The sequence below is a fragment of the Hypanus sabinus genome, chromosome 10 (genome assembly GCF_030144855.1).
Source record: "Hypanus sabinus isolate sHypSab1 chromosome 10, sHypSab1.hap1, whole genome shotgun sequence".
Taxonomy (NCBI): Eukaryota; Metazoa; Chordata; class Chondrichthyes; order Myliobatiformes; family Dasyatidae; genus Hypanus; species Hypanus sabinus.
Window position 1 is genome coordinate 131,756,418 of NC_082715.1, and position 19,835 is coordinate 131,776,252.

Below are 19,835 nucleotides of genomic sequence, written 5' to 3' on the forward strand. Positions count from 1 at the left end.
TGTATCAGTAATGTAAAGCCTGATTCTGACGTTCTATGGTAGAAACAGTCAGCAGGTTAGACAACATCTGTAGAAAGAGGAACAGAACTTCTCATCACAACCTCAAGCATTAACTGTTTCTCTTTCCACAGATGCTGCCTGATCAGATGAGTGTTTTGAGCATTTTCAATAGTTCCATTTGATATCAAAGAATGTATGCAATATACCTATCACCTGAAATTCTTGTTCGCAAACATCCACAAAGACAGAAGAGTAAACCAAAGAATGAACGACAGTAAAACATTAGAACCACAAATCCCCCATCTCCCTCCTCCCGTGTACAGCAAAGCATCACCCCTCCGCTCCCCTACCTATCTAAGCAAAAAGCTTCAGCACTCACTACCCTGCAAGTAAGCAGCAGCAAGTCCCCGAGAGAGACCGTGATCTGCAGTACTGAAAAACCAGTCCTTCACCCGGCCAATTTGCCACAGGCTCTGTCTCTCCCTAATAAAGGGGCAGAGAGGTGTCACACTGCGAGAGGGGGTGACCGACAGAAACAAAACGACTCACAGATTTGCAGTATTAAAGTCTGCCGCGTCGCTTTTTTTTGAGTTCTTTGACTCGTGAATCGGCAGCAACCTCACCAGCGAGAGAGCAAGTACAGAGACCTCCAGTAGCTAATCCGCTGTTCCCAATATTCCAATTTCTCCAGCAACGCTTCAGTCGAAAGCTCCAGCATAGAATGGTATTGGCCACAGGGCTGCAAACAAAGGCGTGCTTGTCTTCTAGGCCACGCCCTTGGGATAGTGTTAGACGGCTGGTCAGTGAGCCCCAGAAGCGGGAACCATCGCCGTAAAGAACTGCAGTTTGAATACAGTTGCAAGTCAGGGACACTGATAGAACCCATCCTCTTTGAAAAGGAAAAAAGGGACATTAAAAGTAGAAATTAAGCTGTTTCCTCAGATGAGCTTGAAGAAGCTGCTCTCTACTGTCATCATAGCTCCGCTGGTATTTATTTTCTGTTTTTATTTCAGATGTATAGCATCTGCAGTTGGTTTAAAACTTTCACGGTTTGTCTGTCAGTCAGAAATGCAGATTACTTTAACCTATGTCTCCATCCCTTCTCACACCTCCTTCCATCAGCCCATCGTGTTAGTAACAGTCATAAAGACAACAAAGAGGCCCATAGGGTCTACAGTGAACTTCAAATCACAGCAACATAGTAGTCAGCACAATGCCTTACAGTACCAGTGAGCAGGGTTGAATTCCCACCACTGTCAGTAAGGAGTTTGCACTTTCTCCCCGTGGCTTTCCTCCGAGTGTTCCGGTTTCCTCTCACAGTCCGGAGACGTACCAGTTGGTAAGTTAATTGGTCATTGTAAATTGTCCTGTTATTAGGCTGGGGTTAAATTGGGGGTTGCTGGGCAGCCCAGCTCAAAGGGCCAGAAGGGCCTGTTTGGCACTTCTGAATAAAGCTTTTAATACTTATTTAATTAATAGTTCTCAAACTCTTTTTCCCGGGATAGGGATGTCAATCATTAGACAGTGGCTTTACTAGTCACTGGAGTTGTGAGGCGGTGAGTTCACTCGTCTCTGGAGTTGTGAGATGACGAATTTACTCATCTCTGGAGTTGTTAGACATTTGCTTTATCAGCTTGACACTGTGCTGCCCTAAAGTAACCTTAAAATCCATGACAGAGTCTGGGCAAGCAGTCTGGACTGGGTATGTGGCGCTATTTTTAATCAGCGTATTTTTAGACCTGAGGACGCGTCTGCTCTGTGGGTCAGCCTTGATTGATTCTGATTCCCATGGGAAGCAGGGATTTGGTTTTCTCTCATTCAAAGCAAGGGCTCAGTGTTTTAGTTTTGTTTTGATTGTCAGGGTGAGGGAAGGGACCTTGTCTCTGCTTATGTTGAGTTCCAGGTGAAATCGGAAATGGCCTCTCAGACATAGCCTCTCTGCACTGTTCATCTTCCGATCACTTGGGACCAAAAACTTTTCCATGCAGCTGATAAATTAGAGCGGGATTGGGCAGTGGGGATGAGAAGAAGAGGGCAACAGCCAGGTTAAAGAAGCTGCTTATAAAGAGGCTTGATATTATTTAAAGAGCTGAAGGTGGGTGCATAAGATCTGAATAAGTAATATCTATCAATCTGAACAGTGTTCATTGATCTGGAGTAATAGAACGTTACAGCACAGAAACAGGTCCGTTAGCCCATCCGGTCCATGCCAAAACAATTAAACCGCATAGTTCCATCAACCTGCACCCGGACCATATTCCTCCATACCCCTCCCATCCACATCCCTATCCAAACTTCCCTTAAACGAATTTGTATCCACCACTTGCATGTTCCCACACTCTCACCACCCTCTGAGCGAAGAAGGTTCTCCTCCTGTTCCCCTTTAAACACTTCACTTTTCACCCTTAACCCATGGTCCAAATTTGTAGTCTCTCCCAACCTCAGTGGAGAAGTATTTACATTCTAACTAATATAAATTAGAAAAGTGCGAAATTAATTATAGTCTAATTATTTGGACATGAGATCTTTTCCCTCTATCTTGTTTAATTTTATTATAGACAAGTACTGAGAGTTTTACCCATTTTTACATTTATATAATGCTGGGAAGGCCTTGAATAGAAGAACACAGGGTTTTGAGTAAATACATCAGATGCAGTATTTGCAAATGGAAAGAAGCAAAATTTGGCTCAGCTTTCCTGTTAATTGGCAAAATCGTGCTTCCAACTCTTTTGCTTTAATATTTTCATGGTCAATCATGTTGAACTATTCTATTATTTTATTTCCTTATGAACTTATTTTAGTGACTAGTCCTGCCTCAGGCCCTGAACGTCACATGCTGCCGCAGGACACGCTCCGGTCATACAGCAGGCATCCGTCTACCTGGACTGTGGAGGATGTAATGCGTTTTGTCAGGGAATCTGACCCTCAGGCTCTGGGTCCACATGCTGAGCTCTTCAGGAAGCATGTAAGTGTCAATCAGGAAACCTTGCCTCTGCTTAAGCAACCACACATCAAGCTGAGCTTGCCTTTCTGATCAGGCAACAGTCAAGGCCAATTAAACTCAAAGTTCAAAGGAAATCTATTATCAAAGTACATGCATGTTACCATATACAACCTTGAAATTCGGTTTCTTGCAAGCAGTTACAGGATAATGTGATAGAATTTTACAAAAAGTGACACAAACAGGCAAAGACTGACTAAACTTCAGTGTGTAACGGGCAAAAAACAAGACAAACTGCGCAAATAAAAATAATACTGAGGACATGAGTTGTAAAGAGTCCTTAAAATGAGTGTGTAGATCATAGAATTAGTTCAAAGTTGTGCTGAACAACGTTAACCATGGCAGTTCAGGAGCTTGAAACTCAAGCATAATACAGTGCTTATTCACCCCCCTCGGAAGTCTTCGCATTTTATTTTTTTACAACATTGAGTCACAGTAGATTGAATTTGGCTTTTTTTTTGACACTGATCAACAGAAAAAGACTCTTGTGTCAAAGTGAAAACTGATCTCTACAAAGCGATCGAAATTAATTACAAATATAAATCGCAAAAATAATTGATTGCATAAGTATTCACCCCCTTTTAATATGGCACACCAAATCATCACTGATGCAGCCAATTGGTTTTCCTTCCAATCTGGCAGAGCTTGAGCAGTTTTGTAAAGAAGAATGGGGGAAAATGGGACCTTTTCTGACTGGCTACCAGTGACCAATGGTGTTCCATAAGTGCCTGTGTTGGGACTGATTCTTATTACATTACTTGTCAGTGATTTGGATGAAAGGATTGATGGCTTCATTGCAAAGTTTGCAGATGATATGAAGGCAGGTGGGGGGGAAGGTAGTTTTGAGGAAGCAGGCTACAGAAAGATTTAGACCAGGGGTGGGCAAACTTTTTGACTTGTGGGCCACAAAGGTTTCTAAAATTTGACAGGGGGGCCGGAACAGGAGCAGATGGACGGAGTGTTTTGGTAATACACCTCATAAGAGAAAAAAAAATATCATGGGGTATGTAGAAAACATGTGCTTCAATTTCAATTGAAAATGAACAAATGCATTACAACAAAATATCTGTCTTTGAAGTCCCATGGTATTTAGCTATTTATTGAAATGACTTTTAAAACACTGAAAATTAAATGAATAAAATACAGCTTTTTTAAAATAGTAACAGTTATTATTTTAAAGCACTGAAAATTCTGTTATCCTTCAAGATATTATCATCATCACTCTCCTCCTGACTGTCTTTATTTCAAAAACGGTAGGAGCTGCAGGTCTACTATTCCTGCTCCTTCTTATTCAATTGTCCCCTGTGCCAAAACTCAACAACGACCAGCACAAGGAGAGAACAGTGACAGCACACCAGTATGCGGAGCGCGTTATTGATCTGGAGCGCATTTTTTATTTTGAGAACGTACATGCACCTGCGCACTACTCATGTCCATCACTTAACAGAAATGACATGTAACATGTAAGGCTTATTGAAAAAAATATTTTCAAATGCATTTTTTACATAACACAACGAAGAAACTTATTTTTAATTTCAGTGGGAACAGTGTTGTTGGTCTCCCTTTTTAGCCAGCGCATCAAAGTCTGGATTTAGTTTTGTTGTGGCGATTCTCAGGATGGATCTGAGGTGTTGGTCAGTTAACTTGGATCTGTGGCTGGCTTTGTTGATGTTCATGACGCTGAACGCTTGTTCACACAAATAGGTCGAGCCGAACAAAGAGTAAAGCGCAAATGTGGAGTAATACGCTGCACCTCAACAAAGGTCAATGTATATAGAGTGCGTCATCTATTGGGAAAACGCCAGAATTGCAGGGAAAAAACATGTTAATAAACCTTGTTAATTAATATAATTTCATCAAGTTCTGCGGGCCGGATTAAAAAGCTTAACGGGCCGCATATGGCCTGCGGGCCGTATTTTGCCCATGCCTGATTTAGATAGATTAGGGGAATAGGCAAAGAAATGGCAGATGGAATACAGTGTCGGGAAGTGTATGGTCATGCACTTTGGTAGAAGAAATTAAAGATTTGACTATTCTCTAAAGGGAGAGAAAATACAAAAAAAATGCGGAGCAAAGGGATTTGGAAGTCCTTGTACATGATTCTCAAAAGGTTAACTTGCAGGCTGGGTGTGTGGTGAGGAAGGCAAATGCAATGTTAGCATTCATTTCAAGAGGACTAGAATATAAAAGCAAGAATGTAATGTTGAAAGTTTATAAAGTATTAGTGAGGCCACAATTGGAGTATTGAGAGAAGGTTTGGGCCTCTTATCTTAGAAAGGATGCGCTGACACTGGAGAGGGTTCAAAGGAGGCTCATGAAAATGATTCCAGGATTGAAAGGCTTGTCATATGGTGGCTCTGGGCCTGTATTCACTAGAATTCAGAAGAATGTGCGGTGACCTCACTGAAACCTGTTGAATGGTGAAAGACCTTGATAGAGTGGATATGAGAGGATGTTTCCTATGGTGGGAGAGTCTAAGACCAGCCTCTGAAAAGAGACGCATCCTTTTAGAACATTGGTGAGGAGAAATTTCTTTAGCCAGGGAGTGGTGAATCTGTGGAATTCTTTACCACAGGCAGCTGTGGAGGCTGTCTTTATGTACGGACGTATGTTTAAGGCAAAGTTTAATAGATTCCTGATTGGTCAGGGCATGAAGTGATATGGGGAGAAGGCAGGAAATTGGGGCAGAGAGGGAAAATGGATCAGCCATGATGAAATGGCGGAACAGACTCAATGGCCTAATTCTGCTCCTATATCTTATGGTCTGGTGGTATTTAGCACTTTCTGTAGCCATTTCTGTTCATTAGTGTTTCCATACCAGTCCTTGATGCAAATAACTTACTCAGCATTTCGACCTTCTTATAAGTAGTGGATGTGAACATTTGCATGGACCATTCTATCACTGCAGGTCCTTCTTAAATTTTTGTCTGCAAGTTTTATCTAGTCCATTAGACATAAGAGCAGAATTGGGCCTATTGGCCAGTTGAGTCTGCTGTGCCATTTCATCATGGCTGATCAATTCCCCTCTCAAACATGAGAAAGTCTGCCAATGCTGGAAATCCAAGCAACTCATACAAAATACTGGAGTAACTCAGCAGGTCAGGTAGCATCTATGGAAACGAGTTAACAGTCAACCTTTTGGGCCGGGACCCTTCTTCAGGGAAAGAAAGAAGGGAAGTCAGAGTAGGAGGGTGAGGGAGGAGGGGAGGAAGAGGTACAAGGTGACAGGTGAAACTGAGAGAGAGGGAGGGGTGAAGCATAGCGTTGGGAAGATGAGTGGTGAAAGAATGAAAACAAATACTTTATTATCACCAAACGATTGATACTAGAGCGTACAATCATCACAGTGATATTTGTTTCTGCTCGCTTCGCGCTCCCTGAGGTACAAATCGAAGTAAGTATAATAAAAATTTCAATGATAAATCATAATTAGAAAATAGAAAAGGGAAGGAAAGGTAGTGCAAGTCAGGTCTGGATATTTGGAATGTACGGCCCAGATCCGGGTCAGGATCCGTTCAGCAGTTGGAAGGAAACTGTTCCCAAATCTGGCCGTACGAGTCTTCATACGTACATCTTCAAAGAGATAAAGGGCTGGAGAAAGGGGAATCTGATAGGGGAGGATAGAAGACCATGGAAAAAAGGGAAGGGGGAGGAGCACTTGAGGGAGGTGATGGGCAGGTGAGGAGATAAGGTGAGAAAAACAGGAATGTGGGGGGAGAAATTCCCTCTCAACCCCATTCTCCCTGCCTTCTCCCCATAACCTTTCACACCCTGACTAATCAAACACCTATCAACCACTGCCTTAACTACACCCGGAGACTCAGCAGTGAATTGCACAGATTCACCACGGTCTGGCTGAAGAAACTCCTCCTTGTCTCTGTTCTAAATAGATGTCCCTCTATTTTGAGGCTGCGCTCTCTGGTCCTAGTCCCGGGTGAGGAGCTGCCCTCGTCCATTTGGCTTAATGGAGTGAAATGAGAATGACTCCTGAAAGATTTGTGACAGTTTACTTCAGAGTGAATTATTAGAACGTAAAAATTATGGCGACATGCTTTTAGGTATGTTTGGTAGAGGTTAGCTTGGAATTACTTGTATTTTTGCTGCTGTTATCTGTAACTTGCTGAGGAATGAGTTGAGTAGATCTTTTGTCAAATCCAATCCAGAGAATTAATCATCTTGTATTGACTGTACTAGTTCATCTCCAGAGATATCAATACCTTGCAGTCTCCATACGGTCCTCCTCACTCCGAGTGGCACTCTTGTCCATTTGCGTTGGTCACGATGTCAGCCTGCATTGCTGGTACCATCGGTAACCTTGAAACAAATCTCTGAGCGTGCTGTCATTTGACCCAAGCAACAAAATGTCTGCATTGCTACTGGTCAGCAGTGGTGTACATTCAATAACCATGTGCTCTACCAAACTGCACCAGGCTTTTCCATTACTTCCTCCCACCTGCCCTAGTAACACTTGGTGTTTGGTTCCAGAGTTCTGGCCACAACTACCTGGCTATATAAACTGATGCAAAAGCCAGAGAATAGGATTAATGTGGGATGAGTGTTAATTGGGTCAGCATGAACTCAAGGGGCTGAAGGGCCTGTTTCTGTGCTGTATAAATTACCACTCTAGGGGGAAAAGACTGCAAGAAGTGAAATTCTGAATGAAAAGAAAACTAATATCCAGCAGCCTTAAATGTCTACCGACCTCGAATGACTTTAGTTAACTGTTGAGAATCTGAACTCCCACAATTTCCTTGAATTTCGCCTGTTGGAAAAATAGAGTGGTAAGAGTTCGTGGAAATTCAATAGGGCTCAATGTGTGGTTCTGTTAAAAGTGATGACTGGGCTGGGTCAATTGTGGGAAATCAGATTCTACACCCACAAAGTTAGCCTGCCATTTCTCCTGGTGCGTGTTGATGGCACCATCTCCTATCCCAAAATATTTCCAGTTTTCTCTTTGTTAATTATGCTTGGTGAAAATTTGCCTCTTCCCAGTTGCTGACCTGCTTCTCTCCCCCTCCCCGTTTTTTTTTTCAGGAGATCGATGGGAACGCTTTGATCTTGCTGAAGAGTGACATGATAATGAAGTACATGGGACTGAAGCTGGGCCCAGCTCTGAAGCTCTGCTACCATATTGATAAACTGAAACAGGGCAAATACTGAGCGGAGGGGTACACATGAGCAGTACAAGTGGATGACAAGTCCTGTCTGTCTTGTTCTTGTTTTGTTTCTATTCCTGTCTTTGAAGGTGCACTTTCTTCCTGCTGAAGTCGTTCAAAAGCCTTCTGATATGTTTGGCGAGAAGGGCTTGGATTAACTTGACGCCTTGCAGCGGGACCACACACAAGGGCTGGTTTGTGGGTGATTTTTATCTGTGGTTTCCTTCCGCGCGCACAAAAACCCGACAAACGTCAGCAGTGCATGCGCTGAGTTATCAAACCTGGAATTCCAACCAAAATACCTGAGACGTTTTAGCTGACCCCGGTTCCTCATTGTGAACTTAATCTCCTGGAGGTATCATTGATTAAGTGGGTGTGTAGTATTAATGTACAAATGCCAGACTGAATGAACGATGGCCTTTATGTAAGGTGTATAGTGCAACATAATCTAAATTTAATTTTAAGGTGAACGATATTGCTTTTAAGAAGTTATATTGAACAGTGTAAATAAGTGTATAATTCTCTGCTACTGAAGGTTAATATTTTGCTTAGCAAACTCCTGGCATCAGTGGATGGGATGATCAGTTGTTAGATGATTCCAGAAAGCAGCAAACTGGAGATTGTACCTTATTTTCAAAAGTATATCTTTGACACCTTGAGCTTTGTTCTGTATATAGTCACAATGAATGGCGCAAGATCTCTTCAAAGTGAAGTTCCCCAGCACTTGCGTACCTGGTAAATGAACTCAAGCAAAGAGCACTGACTAAACAGGCTTGCGACTACTGACTGTGGAAATTATAGAGATGTTCAGAGTGAATCTGTGGGTATTTTAGTAGGTGATTCTCTGAACATTCATCAGATCAGAGCTGAAAGCAGAACATGAATGGTTGTTGCTTGGTATGGGATTACATCAGCCAGCGTACACTTAGAGAATGAGCGTAAACAATTCACCAGAGAACGGGGTCCGCCAGCAAGTATATTCTCAGAAGTGGGGCAAGCCAGGCAGTGCACGGCGGGGAGAGGGGGTTAACTGCTGGTGTATGTTGGGGAGTGAGGGAATTGAAATTTGCCAGCTGCCCAGGGAGTGGGTTCAGCCAGCTCAGGAATGGAGGTAATTGGCCAATCTGTGCAGTCGCAGGCTCACTTTGGCAAATGAGAAGCCACAGGTCAGAAAGAAGGAAGACATTTTGGAGGTACATGTATGGTAAGGCCATGGTGAAGAGAAGTCAGATGAGACCAGGAAACTGGAGACTGAGGCAAAGGACATCAGAAGTGTCACGATGTTAGTGAAATGTGACTGAGTCACGGTAGAATATATGTGGTAGGGCTGAAAGAAATGAGTTAGGTGGGACAAAAATGGGCCTGGCTGGATAGGGCAGGGTTGGGAGAGTGAGGTTGGAGGCTGTGCTTGAGGATATGATATCAGTGACCACCCAACGGACTAAGGCCTGATGTAGACAAGGCCTACTTCAGCAAAGCCTTGTATCCCCTCCAGATTCCAGCATTTGCAAACTCTGCGTCTCCATACTTGTGTAACGTGCTTGTTACATCCTCAGGACTTCTATCAGCTGATCCACCTTTTAAAACCAAAAAGGAATAGAGTAATTCAATTTTCTCTATTGGAGCTGGTTACAATATCTTCTCTGGACAGCACTGTGCAGTGCTTAATTTGGGCTGCTGGCAGCTTTGGTTAATATACTGGAGCCCATCTTGGATGTGCCTGGACTCACACAGCCCGTCCCTCTACACCACATTTCTGTAGCACCCTTACAGGCACTGCAGAACTTATTGCCTCCCTGGAAGTTCCCCTCCTGCCAAAACTGTTAAGAGTACACTCTCTCTGGTTATCAGTCAATGATATATAGATGGGAGATGATGGATGATATTTCATTGTATCTTCCTGTCACTATAACCCCCTTCCCCTTCCTCTTCTCTCATTGGATCCCTTTTGCCAGTTGATGTTCCTCCACAAAGCTGATTAGAAGTCAGCCAGGGTATCTATGCAGTAGTAGAGAATTGGATGCACCGAGTCTGCCAGATCAGGCTATAGAAACGAAGCACAACTGAAAAGGAATACCTCTGCTGGAAAAGCAACTTCTCTAATCCCTGAATAGAGCTGCAAGCTTTAGTAACAAACTGTCCCAATCAATGGGAGCACTGTAGCAAAGATTCCATTACAGATAGGGTTACACAATAAGCACAACATTGGTTCAATGAGCATGGATTGTTTCATTCACACTACAGATTTCAACACAAAGTGCTGCTGTTCAAGGAACTTGGGCAATGAATTCAGGATGTTTACGGTTGGATTAGTTGCCCCACCACTGTAATGAGACAGTACATAAGGGAGCCCACTGTGATTGGGATCTTCAACAATAGGGTTAGATCATGCTGTTCTCCTGGTTCCATTTCTGCTCATGACTTGTTAGCTTCTTCTGATAGAACTTTGCCATTAAATGCACTAAGGGGCCGAATGCTGCCTTTCACCAATCAGTGAAACCACTGACGAGTTTTCTCAGGCAGATTCGCTGCAGAGTACTTCAACGAGCTCCCAGCTAGGTCTGCACAGGGACCACAAAGAGACCGCACAGATGCTGGAATCTGGAGCAACAAACTACTCTCTGGAAGAACTCAACGGGTCAAGCAGCCTCCGTGCGAGGAAAGGACCGGTTTCGGGTCCTGATGCAGGGTCTCGGCTGAACCGCCAGCAATTCCTTCCCCCTTCCCACCGATGCAGCTCGGCCTAGCGAGCTCCTCCAGCTGCAGTTCCAGTACCTGCAGACTCTTGCATCTCCGATCGGCCGCAGGAACAAGCGAGAGCAGCATCTCCGGGGAAAGAAACTGTCGGCACTTCAGGTCAACAGTTCCTCACTTCCACCCCCATATGGGTTCCATTTTAATACACAATTGAGCAAGGTGCCAACACCCTGCTTTTAATGTGCCAGTCCCCAATTTCAGATGTGTTTACTAGCGACTGACTGGGCACTAAGCAGCTTCGACTTGGCAAAGGAGCTCAGTTTTGAGTAAATGGTAGATTTGGTTTTCCAGCTTTCCTGTCTACCCCATTTACTGTTCATGTGCTTCTATTTCTGCAACAACTGCCGTACGGAGTAGAGCCAGTCCCTTTGGGAATGTTAACACTCAGCATGGTGGTTCTACTTTATGCACACAACAGCAAGCGAATCCAGGCAGTGGTGAACTATCGTCAAGGTGCTTACAATGAAATGTATTGTCGGCTCAAGCCCACAAAACTCAATGGCCCAGCTGTTGATGAATGCTCATGTAAAGAGCTGCAAGCTTTCAGTTTTAAAAACAGGGCTTCTAAGAAAGTTTTTGACCGGTATTTGGGCGTATACAGCTTTCACGATTATCAGGAACAAATACTTGATATAGGCGTTCTTCTTGATTTATTTTAATGTCACAGGTTTGACCCCAACAGAGGTTTGCCTGCATTTGCCCCCCTCGAGATTTGAGGGAAGGAGTCAAAGCTGCACCTATCACTCACCCCAGCCACCCTGAGAACACACTGCGTCTATGATGCCAGTGGCAGGCTCTGTCCCAAGGGAGTCACCTGGGGAAGGGTCTGTGGGGGAAGAGTCGGGGCAAACAGCCACCGCTATTCCAATAAGAGGGAGCTCACCACTTCTTTTCCCTCTGTGGCTCTGCCCCACTCCCACTGGAGTCTCTGGATCTGTGGGGAGCGTTGTGTAGGGTATCCCCAGTCTGAAACGTGCATCATAGTCTTTGTGGTGATTCTGGCCCTTGTTGTAATGGGTTTGGCAGACCAGTACAGCATCCATTAGCCTCGCGAGACCATGGATCTGCGCCTGGAGAGTCCCCTCCAGGGCGCAGGCCTGGGCAGGGTTGTATGGAAGACCGGCTGTTGCCCACGCTGCAAGTCTCCCCTCTCTGCACCACCGATGTTGTCCAAGGGAAGGGCAAGGGCCGATACAACTTGGCACCAGTGTCGTCGCAGGAGTTGCCAGAGCAAGATTGAAGACAACGTCGGACTGTCTTAGGGACTCCAGCTCCGGATTTGTCCTCAGGGTTTACTCCCGAAGCCTTTCCCATGAGTGGGTATGGCCGCAAGGCAGCGGAGGTTTGAAATAGGAGTTTTCCCTCTCTTAGATGGACTGCCTTCCCAGGCTGATGAGCTCCATCTACCTGAAGCAATAAAGTATATTATTCCCATTTCTCTCTGTGTCTATTCCAGATATCAGATCAATAGTGCAGGCTTTACACATTACAACCATGCCAGTTAATATTAATCACCACAATCTCAGTTCTGCTGCTGGGCCTTTCCGTTCCAGTTCAGACCTTTACCTCCAGCCAAACCTCAGTTGGAATCTTCAGAATCTCTTTGTATCATCTCCACTGTTATGTCCTAGTCTCACGATCTCTCTGCTCACAGTCTACATCCCTCTATTCCCTGCCTTTACTTGACTGGCTGCACTGAATTGGTCTGTAGATTCCTTGTCCCTACAGGGTTCTCTTATCCAGACATTACTGGTCATCAAAAAAGTGGTTTTCTTGAGCATGAATTGTTGTGTATGCTTTCTGGAAATGTGATACTTCCCTGAGGAAACTTTTCTGATGATACTGCATAATTACCTGCATGCTGAGGGAGTATAAACCTTTTTTTTTCCAATTCTGGGTTATATTTATTCACCCTTATGATGGTCTGCACTAAGGGGAAGTCAGCAATGTTGACAAATTCCCATTTCCCATGGTATCTGGCGGCTGTCACTGATGTTCAAATTGATGAAATCGCTACTGCACCAGTACAATGTGTGGGTGAATGGTGCAGTGGTGAAGATTATATTAGGAGAGGTGGCATAGATCTGCAGGGGACCTAGAAAGAGGGAGCAGTTCAGGACCAAGACCATGGTCGAAGGTCTCCGCACAGCACTTTACACATCTTTGGGAAACCTGAGTATGCCTAAATATTGGTCTCACTGTCATCGAGGAGGTTCAGATAAGATGCTATAATATCTTTGAGGACTATGTAAGTCGCGTCGTCACCGATGGGAACATCTTTGCCCCCTGTCCCAGGTTCTCTGAACTACACTGAATTACCTTCAGTAATGAAGGAGTTGCCAGCGGTGACACCGCTGAGGCACCTTTTTGACGGGCCTCTCAATGGACGAATGCTGCCTGTAGCTGCCCATCCAGTTCTCCCAGTGGCAGCAAAATGCCCCTTTTAGTACTGGCAAATGCAACGTTGTGTAATGTTCTCCTTGTACTCGGCCATAGGATGTTTCTTTCTGGCATTTATGCTGGCAATGAACGAAATATGTGGGTCAGTGAAGAGTAAAGTCATTTGGTGCTCAACTGGCATTGGGAAAATATCTAACCCATTTTAATAAATTTTATGCACATTCCACAAAAAAATAGCACTGGATCAAATGTCTAAGCTGAAATGTTTAGAGTATTGAGAAGGAGTATAATTCAATTCCTAGAAATGCAAGCTAACATTTGCTGATAGTATTATTGGACAATTATTAAGCAGTACGGGCTGCTTATTGATTACCCTTCCCAGTTGTTGTTCCTATCACCACAAAGGCTGCATAACCAGCATCTCATGTGTTTTACACTTATCCGTTGAACTAAATTGCTCCCCTGATTCAGAAAAAGTATCAGCGCTTTTAATAACTGCATGAAGTTTGAATCCCTAGAAGTGCCAGCACAGATTTCAACTGGATGTGATTTCCTAATTCGACCATTTTGTACCCAGAGCTTATCCTCGAGGTAACGTCAATTCTTTGTCTGTAATTTGAACAGACAAGCAGCTGTTACATCAGAGTATTTTGCAGAAGATATTAAACATATAGGGCTAGAAAACATAACCAATCAAAATCAATGTTAGCACTTCCCTGGTCCTTTGCAGTCTGAAATAAATAAGGAGTGCTTATTATGAACCAGTGAAATAATTGTCTTTATCTTGTGGTATATAACATTACATTGTGTTATATATTCTATCTTGTGATATATGTGTACATTTACCCTCTAAAGTGTGTATAGTACTCTTGATGCTTGCTTGTTTAATCCTGTAATGTGTATATTGTCCAGTGCTGTGCACATTATACTGTGCCATATTTACATGCCATTCTGCGATGTTTGCATTATCCTGAAATCCAAGAACACATTATACTACCTTCTCATACATTACTTACTCCATCCGGCTTTGCTTCCCTTGTCGTTAATTTCTCTTTTTAGTCTTTATTTAGTTGTTCTCAGCAAATGGTTCTCAGCATTAAATTTTCTTTTACAGATACCTCAGTCTTATCTCTGACACAGGCTAAATAGATACCTCAGCAACCATCGCAGTAAATAAGCTAGCACCTACCATTATGGAGAATAGCTACCGTGATTCCAGTCAGCTAATATTACTGAATGATTCACAAGCTACAACTGGTGTCAGAATAAACAGACATCTGTGCATAGACGTATCCAGCAAACACTTGTATACATAGAAACAACCTCACACTTGTACACTAGAAGACATAAGTATGCATATACAAAGACACACACGCAGTCACAGACATACCTTCTATCAACCTCTCTTTCTAAGGAAGCTGCATATTTCACTTTAAGGCCTTGCCATTGCATGGCCCAAGATCCCAGTACAATCCACACTGGAACATTAATCGTTGTGATGTAATTTGTGTAAGTGTGTTGACTAATAACCACCAGTTATTATCTGGGAAATATTTCACTCAGTATCTGTGACATTGTGCCATCATGCTTAAATGGAACAAGTTCCAGTCAGTTACCTCAAACATTTTCCATAAATAGCTGATTTTACCGAGTTAAGTAACCTACTTTGAGTTTTCTAAAGTGGAGAGATGATAATAGATTTACAAAAGATGTCAGCAATGATTTGGCAATCTGATTTATTTTCATCTTTTCTGGTGCTAGATTAGTGATGCCAATATCTATCATAAATGGTTATAACTTACTGACAATGGGAATAATTGGAAATAAGATGTTAACTAAAGCTTTTATATATTGCGGGTGTTTACAGATTAGCAGTAAACTTCAGTATTATATAGGCTTAACAGCTGTTAAATGTTGTAAAACTGGAGAATTACTATACAAGTTCAGCATTTTTTGGTTTCTGTGCCAATGCCTGCCTGAGTTTGGAAAGTTCAGATTTTCTATTCTTTTTCTAGAATTAAAACTGGACTTCATGTTCGTCAATCTTTACAGCCAATTGCCATGGTTGCAATAATCGACTGTATTCATAATTGGAAGAAGGAGAGACATTTCCAGTTTTGTTGTATAGTCAGAATTCAGAGTTAGTGTGTTTCTGTAAGGGTGAAAGGTAAGGACAGCAAGTCCAGGGAAATCTGGATGCCAAGGGGTAAAAAGGGATTTATAAAGAAAAAGCAGGGTGCATATGCTAGTTATAAGACATTGGAAATTGGGTGGCTCTTCAGTTAAAAGTGAGAATAGGAGGGAATACAAGGTCTATAGAATATCACAGAGGAAGTACCAGGCATTTTGTTAATAGGAGGGTAGCCAGGGAAAGAGTGGGGGTCATTAGGAGCCATGGGGGCAATTAGCGCATGAAGCCAGTGGATATGTGTGAGGTCTTAAGTTAATGCTTTTCATCTGTATTCACTGAAGGGAAAGATGTTGCAGCTGTAGATTTCAGTTGGGACAGCGAAATTAATGAGGAGGAGGCATTAGATATCTTTGTGGGCATTGAGGTGGAAACTCCCCAGGTCCTGATTAGATGCCTTCCAGGTTGCCATGATCCTGATGGAGGTACAGTACTTAGATCTTTGGTGGCCACAGGTGAGATGCCCGTCGACTAGAAGACAGCGAAGTAAATATGATACCTTTATTCGAAAAGAGACAGCAGAGGTAAGCCCAATGAATCCAATGTCTGTTGTAAAGAAGACGTTTGAAAAAAAAAATTGACAAATTAATCCACACCTTGAAAAGCAGGAGTTGATCGAGGATAGTTATCACTGCTTTGTTGCTAGGAGATCGTATCTAACCCACGACTATGTTTTTGAAGAGGTAACAAAATGTATTAATGAGGGCAGTGCAAGTGGTGTCGTCTTCATGACTTCAGTAAGAACATTGACAAGGTCTCAGGTGGAAGGCTAGACCAAGAGGTGAGCACTCATGTGATCCAAGGCAAGTTGCCGAACTGGATCCAAAACTGACTTTGCAATAGGATAGCAAGGTTGATGGTGGGGCTTGTTTTATATATTTGGAAACTGGTGTCCAGCAATTTACCGTCGGTACAGCTTTCCCTTTAAACATTAAAAACCTACGTGTGAATATAGGGGGAACTGTACAAATCATTCATCTGCAGCTGGGTGCTGGTGTTGGTAGTGATGAGGACGGCAGGGTGATTTTGATCAGCTGGCAAACTGCAGATGGAAGCAAGTGTAAGATGATGCATTCTGGGAAAACAGAAGCTCCTTGATGTACCAGTCTAAAGATTCCTGTAGGTGGCAGCAGAGGTATACTGGGTGGCAAAGAAGGCATTTTGGGTGCTTGCCTTCTAGTTTACAAGTGCAGAGAGGCTTAACTGGAATATTGTGTGGGTCTCCTGTTGCTACGCTGTAGGGAGGATGTGATTGTACACGTTAGGATGCAGAGGAGGTCCAATGGGATGCAGCAGGTGGTTAGTATCTGGAATGCACTGGGTGAAGAAGTGCACTCACAACATTTAAAAAGCACCTGGACTTGAATCCTCAAGGCATAAAGGTCAAACGGGATTAGCACAGAAGGGGTCTTGATGGTTGTTATAGACACAGTGGGCCGAGGGGACTGTGCTAAAAGTCTATATGGTGGAGGGTTTCCTGTGAAAAATCAGGAACACAGGGAGGGCCTCCCATCCCAATTTTCACCATGAACTAGTGGTCATTACTCACTAAGAACAACACAATCAGAAAGTAACCCTTCAGAGTTTAATTTACCCTTGTGTTGCCATATGCCGTAGGCTTTGGAAAAACTGGTGACAGCTTGGACTCAAAATAATGCAAACATTCCCCCCTCAGACTGAGTTCTCAGAGAGTTCTCTGTCTGCATCATACTGCATGCACTTTACAGTCACTGCCTTTATCCTACTGAGTATTCAGTACAATTTTTTTGAGTGAATTGCTGATAAATGTTTATTAATGCTATGGTGTTTTCAAAGTTTAAGCACAAGTCAAGAGTTGTAAAGTTGAATTGTCATTAACTGTGAGGAAGCATTGGGAAATGAACTACTATTTAATATGTGGTCAGGTGTCGTACAAGATGATTTGGATTGCATTTACTTTGGTTTGAGTCTAACGAGTAAAGAACACCTTGGAAGGTGAGATGGACACAGTTGGAGAGGGACTGGGCCATCTTGCCCTATCTGGCAGGACTTGCTGCACTCCCATCGTCCCATTATTGCCCATATTTTACAGCTCAGTCAGACGAATGTTGACGATAGTTCTGTATGTTAAGTGGGATTGTACGAGCAATCCATTTAGATTGTTTCCAGCATTTCATTCCTGAAGCTTCTCACCTGCTCTGCTCCAGGCTGCACTACATTCAGATATGTTTGCTGATATGAATCTTGGTCTCCCTAACTTAATCCAGTCGCTTATTAAAAATGTTAGGCCTTTACCGAAATAGTCATGTTTAATTTAAATAATTTGATTACGGTTTATGGGAACATAAATTGCTGGAAATAACTAAGAGGAATGCTTTCAGAAAGTAAAATATATCAATTTCATTGTTTTTTATAATATTGGCACTCAAATGTGAACAAAGTTAAATGCAGCAGGTAGCATTATTTTCATGGGTTGTTTACAAAAATCCATTTATCAATCTCCTTGTTTTTATCCAGGGAGTTAAAGACGCAGGGGCAATACCTGTAGCTTTTGATATCACCTGAATGTTACCTAATTAACAAAAACAGCACAAAGCTGGAAATGCACAGCAGGTCAGGCAGCTCCTTTGGAAAGAAAATCAGAGTTAACATTTCAGGTCAGGAGAACCACCTCAAAAACTTGGGGAAAAAAAGCCAGTTTTGACATAGGGCCTGTAACCTGAACTGTCAACACTTTTGTTTCTTTCAGATACTGCCTGCTCTTTTTATATTATTTCAGGTTTCCAGCATCTGTAATTTCTTGTTATAATCATCTCCTTATTTCCGCAATTCAGTATACTTGGCTTTGAAGGATTAAGTTATGAATAACAGTTTATCATCAACTCTATTATTGAAACAGATAATGTTAATTGTATACTTGAATAATACCATCTGTTCATATTTACCATTCCAGAGTTTTAAGTTATCTTTCCACATCACAACATTAAATCCTCTCCACCTTTGTCTTGTTACTTCAAATCAGTTCAACTGGCTACAAATTCCTATCATTGCACGGAACATTTGTCTATTTAGTGTAAATGGGAATGATAATGGAATGGCAGTGGTGTCACTCTCTAAATATGAATGCATACAGAGGTATCACTGATACCATAGGAACGATTTGACAGTTTTGCTGCATCCAAGATAATTTGTGGCAATGGACTCTATTGATGTCATTGATGCGCAGAGAAGTCCATGCCAACAGCATTATTGCAATCAGTGCCAATGGTATTGTTACATAAATAATAGAATGCCAATAGCATTATTCTCACTAACTGCAAATGATCTGCGTGCTGTTCTTGATGGGACAGGCAATTATATCAAGAACAGTACAGATGCCTTGTAAGCACTCAACAGTCTCACTACTAAAATCATGATAAATGCAGTGGTATCACCACTGATATGATCATGAATAGCAATCGGGATCACTGCATAATTAATAAAGAGTAATATCTGCCAAGATTGCAGTTAGTATCCGTGATATCTCTATCAAATTCTCTTCATTCTTTTGAAGGTGTAAAATTTGTATGTGCCGCTTTTTACTGTGTTTCTGAGAAAAATGACAATCACTTATTGTATTTGTTACCAAGTTTAAATTAAAAAAAAATCAAACATGGATGTTGGATCAGGTGTGTTCTTAATGTGGTGGTTGCTGTCTGTCTGTAATTGAGTAAGTTGGGAGGAGTATCCCACCAGATCAATTGCAAGAGTGCAGGCCGCCGATCGATCGTGTGGTGAATCGATTGGGCCTCCTACGTACAGGAGGAACTCACGGGCTTTCAAGTGCGCATGTCTTTTGTCTCGGGGGGCTGGTGCACAGTTCCCACGCTGTAAGTGATCTGGCAAGTGCTGTTACCAACGTGCCCCTGTAAACACATTTACGGTGAATATCTGAAGACTGAATGGAAACACAAACCGATCCCCACTTGCAAATTTGAAGAAGCGACACTTTCATTTGATTACTGAGGTCCAAGGTGGGAGGACACAGGAGAGGCTCCTGTCTGGAAAGCACGGTTTGACCTGGGACAAAGCATACTCCTCAGCTTGCTAGCCTTACACAGATTCAGCCACCCTTGTCTCCACTGATCCAGGGCCAGAGAACCGTCCTGTTTCCCAGTGGACGTGACCTGCCACCTAGTGCTAGCCTCCACAGAGATGGCGGGAATCAAAACCCCAATAGTCTTATTACAAGCATCAAAATACAGACTGCCCATTCTATTAGAAGGCAGGGCACCTTGAAAAGGTGTGCTCCGCTAAGGAAACGGCAGAATCCAGCCGTCAACTCTGTGCAAGGAGATGACGTGAGTAAAGAAGT

General features: G+C 42.8%; 1 protein-coding gene across 1 annotated transcript in view; it reads left to right on the top strand.

Moving 5' to 3' along the window:
• Positions 1-19,136, top strand: part of scml4 (Scm polycomb group protein like 4) — a 96,159-nt gene extending 77,023 nt beyond the window's left edge. Inside the window, exons 7-8 of the mRNA XM_059982994.1 lie at positions 2,802-2,965; positions 8,036-19,136. Coding sequence (XP_059838977.1) covers positions 2,802-2,965; positions 8,036-8,161 — 290 coding nt within the window. The 3' untranslated portion in view covers positions 8,162-19,136. The remainder of the gene's footprint in view (positions 1-2,801; positions 2,966-8,035) is intronic.
• Positions 19,137-19,835: the final 699 nt, after the last annotated feature.